Source organism: Podarcis muralis, chromosome 16, assembly GCF_964188315.1.
Source record: "Podarcis muralis chromosome 16, rPodMur119.hap1.1, whole genome shotgun sequence".
Taxonomy (NCBI): domain Eukaryota; kingdom Metazoa; phylum Chordata; class Lepidosauria; order Squamata; family Lacertidae; genus Podarcis; species Podarcis muralis.
This window is the reverse complement of record NC_135670.1, coordinates 12105637-12114911: the sequence shown is the minus strand read 5'-3', so window position 1 is coordinate 12114911 and position 9275 is coordinate 12105637. Positions and strand designations below refer to the sequence as shown.

General features: G+C 52.8%; 1 protein-coding gene across 4 annotated transcripts; it reads left to right on the top strand.

Moving 5' to 3' along the window:
* On the top strand, positions 1-6634 carry LOC114586480 (peptidyl-prolyl cis-trans isomerase FKBP2). Of its 4 annotated transcripts, none has more exons than XM_028710007.2 (6): positions 1-155; positions 2343-2521; positions 5058-5170; positions 5847-5893; positions 6120-6155; positions 6470-6634. In XM_028710007.2, exons 2-6 carry the CDS (start codon positions 2354-2356, stop codon positions 6529-6531), a joined length of 426 nt encoding a protein of 141 aa, XP_028565840.1. In that variant the 5' UTR covers positions 1-155; positions 2343-2353; the 3' UTR covers positions 6532-6634. The 4 variants fall into 4 exon arrangements, with proteins under 4 accessions (XP_028565840.1, XP_028565839.1, XP_028565837.2 ...); XM_028710006.2 differs by lacking the exon at positions 1-155 and adding an exon at positions 233-730; XM_028710004.2 differs by lacking the exon at positions 1-155 and adding an exon at positions 814-1295.
* Positions 6635-9275: the final 2641 nt, after the last annotated feature.

Genomic DNA, 9275 nt, shown 5'->3' with positions numbered 1-9275 from the left:
TGGCGCCGCGCCGATCACGTGACGGCGGCCAACTTGCCTCGGGGCGGGCGAGGGAACATGGCGGACCCCACGGCTGCTTCCCTTGTTGTTAGGCAAATCAGCGTTACGAGGCGCGCATGCGCAGAGGGGGGTGGTATCCGTTGAGGAAAGGAGAGGTGAGGAGGGGGGGCGGATGGGGGGTCCTGAGGAGACGGGGGGACAGGGAAGGGGGGCACCCAGGAGCTCTGGAGCGAGCGAGGGTCGGCGGCAGCAGCCTGGGGACCTAGATATGGGGCAGCCCCAGGAGGCGGGCTGGAGGGAGCGGGGAGGCTCCAGCGGGCCCGAAGGGACCCAGGCGTCCGGCGCACCCACGTGGGGGGTGGCGGGTAGCGAGGAGGGCCTCGCAGGGCCGGCGGCAACGCAGGGGCCGCGGAAGCTGGAGCGGAGGGACGTAGGGACCCAGGTGTCCTGGGGTCCAGGCGTGGGGCCCCTTGACAGTGGGGGGACCCAGGTCCCAGCCGTGGGGAAGGCCCCGCAGGGACAGGGTGGCCCGAGGAGAGTCACGATGAGCAGATGGGGGCTTCGTGGGTTTGGGGGTCCCCCAGGCAGCGGGAGCCTGGAGAGCCTGGGCCGCCCTCCGCCCGGCTCCGGCAGCCAAGCAGCGAGGCAGGAGAAGAGAGCCTCGTGGTGCGTGGGGGTCTGCGAGTCCTGCGTGGCTGTGGCCGTGAAAGGAAAGGGCGTCCCCAAAGAGGTGGGGACCCAGCTCTCCCACAGGGAGGATTGGGAGTTGGGTGCGGGGGGCCCAGGGGTGGTCAGGGGAAGAGGCGGCGAGGAACCAGAGTTCCCGGCGCGGGGCGTCAGCCGCAGCCACTCCGGGGGGATCTTGGGGCATGTGGGTCCCCAGAGGGATCCTGTAAGGGGAGCTGGGATGTGGGTCCAGAAGGAGTGGTACCGGGACCCTGCGGAGGCTTCTGGGCAGGTCTGGGTGCCCCGCAAGCCAGCCAGGGCCTCTGATAGGATGGGGCTGCCGTGGCTGCAACGGGAAGCCAGTCCCCAGGGGAAGCAGAGAGAGTGGAAGCCCGAATCTAGGGGTGTCGGTTGTTCCCCAGAACGTAGCCAGGTCTGGATCCCCCGAGAGAAGCCAGCTCCTGCGGGTGGGGGTCCCGGGGATGTCTGGATTCACAAGGTGAGGGATCCCTCTGGGGCTGGGATCATGTGGGTCTGGGCCAAGGTGACAAATTGTAATGAAGAAGATGAAGCAGAGGAGACCAGGGTTTGGACCTTCCGTAAGGAGGGCCCTAGGAAAGGGGGGCAAGGTGAGGGTGGATATGGGGTATCTTAGGGCGGGGGTGCTATTTGGGGGGCATGGGTTGGGGGAGGGAGATACTGCACCTGGGAGGGAGGGGGGAGGAAATGCTAGGCTCATACCTGAGGGAAAGGGTTAGAAACAAGGATGATTTCATATGTGGGAGATCCTGTCTAGAGGACTAGGGAGCAGAGGAGGGAGGGTGGAGCAGAGAGACCTTGCTGGATTATTCCTGGGGTGGCTACAGCCCAGTATCCTTGAGAGAATCTGGAGTGGGGTGGCGGCGGCTGCCACCAGGGGAGGGAGCAGAGTCCAAGGCGCCTCCGGCCACACGGGTAAGTCGGGGTCCGGAGGCTCCCGGGGGGACCTGAATGGACCGCATGCTGTTGCATGCCAGGGTAGGAGCTGGGGGTGCTGGTGACTGGGGCGGGAGTGTTGAATTTGCATGAATTACTGTAATTCAAGGATGGGCCTTCATGGGGAGGAGGCTTCTGTTCTGTTCATTGGGGCACCATGTGAAAAACGGGGCAGGGCCCTACCTGACAGTTGAACCTGGGACCTTCTGCATGCAAGGCAGGTGTTTATGACTGTGTTGTGGACCTTCCCAAATAGAACTCATGTCTTGGTATGTGTCGGCATGGAAGGACTGGAGCTCTTCCCCATTCTTCCTTTTCCTGTATGTACAAGGAGAGTAACCAAACCCTATGTCTGGCAGCTGCTGAATGGATCCCTTTCCGCAGAAGTGGCTTGCCCAGTGGGGGGTGGGCCTGCTTGCCAGCAGCAATGTCACTGCTGCTTATAGGGAGGGGTGAAGTGTTGGGGAAATCAGGGCTGTGTGGGCACCCTGGTGGAGCCATTCAAGTACTCCCATTGGTGCACCATAGACAGCTCCAACTTCCCCCTGCCTCCTGATAAAAGGCAGCGACACCACTGCCAGGAAGCCAGCTCCATTTCTGCCTTCCTGTAACATTGTGATCAGAAAAGCAAGAGATAGTGGTGACAGTAGACTTTTAGCCACAGAGAGCTCTCCCCAGCTAACCAGTTTCTGCCCTTCCAGGAGCTTATGCGATGCAGGTGAGCCAGGGAGCAGCGTTACTCGCTCTGGCACTGTGTGCAGTCTTCTCGCTAGTGCTGGGCACGGAAGGCAAACGGAAGCTCCAGATTGGGGTCAAGAAGCGGGTGGACAACTGCCCCATCAAGTCCCGCAAGGGTGATGTGCTCCACATGCATTATACGGTGAGTGCTGCAGGCGTGATGTGGAAGGGCAGGTCAGTGTTAGCTGAGCAACTTGAGGTTTGCGGGGTCTTTTCCAGAAGCCACGGGGGAGAGACATATTGTCAAAGGGTGAATTGTAATCCAGTGGAGAACCTGTTAGGCCTTCTATTCATTTCTAGACTCCAGCCCCTGCTCTCTCATCACAGAGTTATGGCTCTTTGGGAAGGGCTGGGGGACCTGCCTGCCTGCCTCCAGGTATTGCAAAACTTCAGCTCCCATCATCCCTGACCGTTGGCCATGCTCACTGTGGTTGATGGGAGCTGGAGCCCAACAGCCGGGAGGGTCTGCAGGTTCCCCATCCGTGACCTGAAGCACTGATGGGGTTGGGTTTGTTTAGGAAGGCAGACGTCTGTGGTGACCCAAGTTCAGAGCTTCAACAGAAAGAAATAAAAGAAAAAAAGAATCCTACTGTAAATTAGGCACACGTGTCTTGTGTCTCATGGAACTGTCTACTCCTTGACATCTGAATTCAGTAACCCCTCTGAGATTTCACTAGGAGTATCTCCAAGGCTTTGACGGAAATTTTTGTGACCATAAGGACTAGATGTTTAGCTTTTTAAAAAAAGGAATTCTTGAAGCAGCTTAATTCTGCACCCACTAACAAACGCTGCCATTGCACCATATGCTTGGCTCAGCTGCTTTTTTCAACCATGCATCCTTGCTGACTCACACATGCTCATTCGTGGCTTGATGACTGCTGTGTTAGGTGGCAAGTTGAATGCAGGAAATGGACAATCAGAGAAAAATTCTGTGTTAGGAGGAGAAGGGGGTGGAGCTTTTACCCCCCTTTGATTCCAACCATATGGACATGAGGTTACTCTACCTCGTTCCTTTCTGTAATTTCCAGACCTCTGTTTGGCAAGAGAACATAAGCAGAGCTCCTCTGGATCAAACCAAAGGCTACCTAGTTCAGTTTCCTCTTTCCCATAGCAGCCAGCCAGTATGCTACTGAATTCTGTGTTGCTGGGAATCACAGTTAGGGAGAGCAGCATTGCCCTCTGGTTCTGCTCGCATGCTTCCCATTGAGAACAGAGTGCTAGACTAGATGGGCCACTGGCTTCATGCAGCAGAGCTCTCTTTTATGCAGTTAGATCCTTCTGGGAATCCCATAAGCATGACAGCAATAGCCGCCTCTCACTATTTTCCCCCAGCTAATGGGACTCAAAAACAATCCTGGAGGTTGCATCATGAGATTAGTGTCTGGTAGCCACTGATAGTCTTGTCCTCCCTTTTTAAGTTTTTTTTTTAAAGGATGAGTTTGTTTTATAAATTAAAAATTTATGTGTAAGTGGACCTGGGATCGAATCATGAAGGGTGGGTCAGAAATGTACCAAGTAAATAAATAATCCCCTTTTAAAACCATCTCAATTTGGCAGTTATCCCTGCTCTGTATGGTGGCAGGATTCCAGAGTTGAGGGCCCCTGGTCATCTGAGCAGCAGGGGAAAAGAGGGTGGGTGTATTAATTTCATGTCCTGCTTGTGGCCTTCTCAACAGGCGTTTCATTAACCATTGTTAGGAAACAGGGCCCTCGACCTGACTCACCTTTGCTCTGACCCAGCAGGGCTTCCGCCTCTCAGGTTCTTATGAGTCACTTTCTGCAGTGGAGCAGTGAATCACTGAGTGATAGGCGCTCATGTGTGAATCTGCCCTGAGTTTGTCAGTCAGTGAGAGAGCAAGGCTGAAACACCCTGGGGTTTCTTTACTAGGGTGGAGCAGGGATGGGGAACTTTCAGCCCTCCAGATGTTGTTGAACTCCCATCAGCCCAGCCAGCATGATGGGGGTTGTAGTCCAGCGATGACTGGACTCCGGAGGGCCACAGGAGGGCCATCCTCCTGCTGTGGAGGGTGTTTGTATACATGTGCTTAGTTAAAACTGCACATAGTTAAAGCTATGGAATCCACTTTATTAAGATGTAGTGATGACTTTTAAAAGAGTAGACAAATCCATGAGGAACCAGGCTATCAGTGTCTGCTAGCCACACTGGCTCCCTTGTCTGTATGTCTCTGAATGTCTGTTGCTGGGAATCACAAGTGGGGAGAGAAGAAGAGTTTGGATTTGATATCCCGCCTTTCACTCCCTTTAAGGAGTCTCAAAGCGGCTAACATTCTCCTTTCCCTTCCTCCTCCACAACAAAACACTCTGTGAGGTGAGTGGGGCTGAGAGACTTCAGAGAAGTGTGACTAGCCCAAGGTCACCCAGCAGCTGCATGTGGAGGAGCGGGGAATCGAACCCGGTTCCCCAGATTACGAGACTACCACTCTTAACCACTACACCACACTGGCTCTCAAGAGTTGCGCTTGGGTCCTGCTTGCGGCCTTCCCGTCGAGGCATCCAGTTGGTCACTGTGAGAACAGGGTGCTGGACTAGATGGGCTCTCTTTGGGCTTGCTTCACAGGGCTCTTCTTCTTTTGGGATAATAAGCACAGCATCTTGGATGTTTTAAGAAGAAACCCTGGTTGGCTCACACCCCTTTTAACTTCTGCACTCTCTCATAGGGCAAGCTGGAGGATGGGACAGAGTTCGACAGCAGCCTGACTCGTGATCAGCCGTTTATCTTCTCCTTGGGGACTGGACAAGTCATTAAAGGCTGGGATCAGGGCTTGCTTGGGTAAATTCTTCCTCCCAGCAGGGATCAGGTGTGGCAGTGACCGCTGTGTTGTGGTTGCTGGTTTTCAAGCACCCGAACGGGAAAACGAAGCAATTTCTCCAGTGGCAAGTCAGAAGCACAGATTTTCACTCTCCCTTCTCAAAGGATGCTGGAAAGCTCCTAAAACTTTATTTATTTGGGTCTCCTGGAAATTTTTTTTTTTAAATAAAGAGCAGAGAATTCCATAATCTGGGCATGACCTCAAGGAAGGGCCTCTGATGTATTCCAGCTGCATCTGTGGCACCTTTGGCGGGTATGTTGGGGGAGAGCACTCTGTGCAGTTGCACCCAGGAGATCTGGCTGGCATCTTCTAATGATCTTTTGCCGTCTTTTGAAAATCCATCTGTCCCGGCTCATTTTATTTATTAAAGTGTCTTGTTAATCAGGACGGTTCATCTATCCTGTGTTTCTCTCCAGTCTTAACTACATTTAGTGTGCTTTTTCATTTGTATGTAATTTTTATATTGATAGCTGCCCCTAGGCAACGTTAGAAGGGAAGGTTAAGTGATATGAATGAAGTAATTATTTTCGAGTCAGATTCCAGCCCTCCTGTTTTGTGTTGCTTTTATACAGCAGCAAAGCCGTGTACTGTATTTGGTTGGTAACTGAATTTATACTGTTCCTTTGGTCTTTCTAGGATGTGCGAGGGTGAGAAGAGAAAGCTTGTCATTCCCTCTGAGCTGGGTAAGGAGCTGGAATGTGGGATGGGGAGGGGGAAGAAATCGGGCTCCTGGGTTCAGAACCTGCCCCAGGGAGGTGGCAGTGGCAAGATGTTCTAAGGAGTTGCCATCATCATTTTTTGGCAGGGCTCAGTGGGAGTTGAAATCCCACAACAATCCCACAGATCGCTCCATCCCTGCACTCTTTGATCTCTTGGGTAACTTTGCCATTTTTCTCCCTTTGCTCACAGGTTATGGGGACCGGGGAGCACCACCCAAAATCCCAGGTAAATCGTGCATGCCCTTTCCCCCTTGGAATCAGTCCTGCTATGGATTCTGAAGAGATGGGCGGGGGCTTCCTCCCCACCCCAAGCGAAGTGTTGATACTTCTCCCTGCTGGCCTTTTGAAAACCAGGAGATGAGAATGGAAGGGATTGAAACCTAGTGGCCCTGCTTGAGTTCCAGGCAGTCAGCTGTGGGGCCATCAAAGCTTCCAGGGGCCCTCTGGCACCTGCTCTAGGGGTTGGGATGGGCAGTGCTTCTTCCCAGCACCGCTCCCTCCAGCCCGCACTCCTGATGTCCCTTTCTTTTTCCCCCCCAGGTGGCGCAACCTTAATCTTTGAAGTTGAGCTGCTGAACATTGAGCGAAGGCAGGAATTGTAGCGACATCTCTTCGGGGGAGGGGGCACGCGGGGAGGGGAGGTAACCTCCAGGCGCGACTCAGGATTTGTTGATACCGATGGGCCAAATAAAAGCACAGACCAGAGTTGTATTGTGACTGCAGCGGGTGGCAGGAGAAGGGGCAACGCTGTTCCAAGGAGGTGGAGGTGCGGGGTTCCTTGGGCTCAAGATTTGGGCCAGTCTGACTTCTGTGGCCGGGGGCGGGGGGGGGGGGTTGGAGCCCCAAATATTTGGGTGCAGAAAGCCCCAGGGTCAACCCCTGCCATCTTCGGCAAATACAACCTAACGTATGAGGACTAGGAAAGGCCTCTGCCTGGAGCCTTGGAGAGAGGCTGCCAGTTGCAGCAGACATTACTAGGCTGGGTGCCCTGCTGGCCTGACTGTGTAAGGCAGCCTCAGGGGTTCAAGTCCTTGTGGGTGTCTGGTCTCTGGCCTGACCCCCATCACCTCCAGGTGGGGCCGGGAGAGCCACTGCCTGTCAGTTTTGATTGGTGTCTGGGCCTCATCAGATGTTGTTGGACTACAACTCCCATCCTCCCTGACCATTTGCTAAGCAGATGGATGATGGGAGTTGTAATCCAGCAGTAGGGCTGGGCAATCTATCATCCAAAACCAGTTTGAAGTCCATATTGTGATACGAGTTTCATAATTTTTGACCTGGCAATATTTTTTGGGTGTGTGTGTGTGTTTGCTATACTAAAATCACTATGTGGGGAAAACCGTGAAGCCAGCCAATGCTCTATCCTTATTTCAGACATTGTGATATATCGGTATATCGATAAGTTTAGCTGGTGATCTATTGTGATGTAGAAAACCAGATATTCCCAGCCCTATCCAGCAGTATTTGGTGCCCCAAGCTTGAAGAACACAGGTGTAGACAATACTGAGCTAGATTGACTAAGGGCTGGGCTCCTAAGCAAGGCAGCTCCCTATACATGAAATGCACAGATAGCTTGCCAGGGACAGGCAGCCTGTGTCTTCCCAGAATCCAGATGGCATTGGATTCTAAGGTATGTCGCTTCCCATCAGCCTGGGCAGTGGCCTGAGAGGGTATGGGGTTTAGTTTAGGTACATCTAGAAGGCTGCAGATTCTCCTTTCCCAGAGTATTGGGGCATTGGAAGCCCAATAAAAGACTTGCAGAGCAGGGAAGTCTTGTGCTTTGTGTGTGGCTGGCAGCAGGATTGGGCAGTCATGGTGGCCTGGCTGCCCAAAGCCAACCTTTCCGTCTTTGGTCTGGCATAACGTGGGGCTGCCCACAGTCTGGTCCTGTCCACCTGCCAAGGGAAAGCAAGCTCTGGAGAATATTGGGTGCTGTGTGGCTTTGCTGTAGGCGGCACATCCCAGAATCCCCTTGCGATAGACTGCAAGGGATTCTGGGGGCCTTTTCTGTGCTTGTGGCATTGGACTTCCACAAGAGGCGTATGGGGATTTGTGAAGCCACCTTCCCAACAACCTGTGTAATTAATTAATTGAAGCATGCGCCGACTTTGTAGTGCAATTTGGGTTTGTTTCAGGACAACCTGTACTGAATCAACGAGCCGTGAAAGTTGTGAACTGTGAAGCAGGGCGAGAATATGATATAACAGAGAAGTTAGCACTGCAGAGCAGAAAACTGCGTGGGGGTGTTCTCTCTCCCCCAGTGAAACCACCAGTGTGGATGCTGCTGGGACCCTGCCAGCATTGTCTACTGTGAAAGTGAACAGTTGTGAACATTGCTGCAGAAGGCTATAGTGAAGGGGCAGGATGGGTTGCTGTGAGGAACTCACTTATCCTCCCTGACAGAGAGGGACTAGCTCCAGAATGCCTTTTGCAAAGAGACCATTCTCCAGCCTCCCTTGTTCAGTATGAAGAACAGTTGAGACAGTGTGCGCACACGCTGTACTTAAAAAAAAAACCAACCCCTACAAATCGCATTTGTGCCTAATTTTGCAACCTCCATAAATAATGCCAGTGAAGTGATTTTCATGTGTGGTATAATTAATTGTTCCTGTCAGGGCTGTGGAGAAACAAACAAAACAAAAAAATCCTATTTAGCAAGGCACAACTCCCCCTCCCCACCTTTAGAGCATAGAAAGCATTGCCATTCCCCACACCCTGATTTCAGTGTGATTCTCACCACATAACTTTCAAGACTCATCCTTTGGCCATAAGGGCTAGAAAGTTGCTCCCCCACCATGCCCAAAATAAAATTAAAACAACCTAGGATGTTAAGAACATAAGAACCTGTCTGATTAGGCTGGGGGCTTATCTAGCACCCACATTCTGTTCTCCGCGCCCCGATTAGGACACCCACAAGTAGCATCTGAGTGCAACAGCAACTCTTCCTTCTTGAGGTTTCCTACAGGTGGCATTCATGGGCGTATGGCCTCCCAACAGTGGAGAACATGGCCAGGTAGCCTAACCCTCTGAATTTGTCAGATCCTTTTAAAGGCCATCTTGGCACGTGAGTGAACCTTTATGGTTTCTTGGCACAGAGAAGCAGAAGTGGCTTTGCAAGCGAACTACTTCCTTGCATCAACCAAGGAGGGAAAGCAGGAAAAAGTATGTGTGCGGGAGAGAAATAAACCACCCCTCCTTCATGAAAACAAATTCTGCCAAGGCCACAGTGAGAAATTGGGTTTGCTTGTGGGTGAGGAACCTGCCGGACCCTCCAGATGTTCTTGGCTCTTTCCCATCATCCCTGGCCATGGGGTTGTTGGGGCCTAAGGAGAGCTGGGGGGCCACA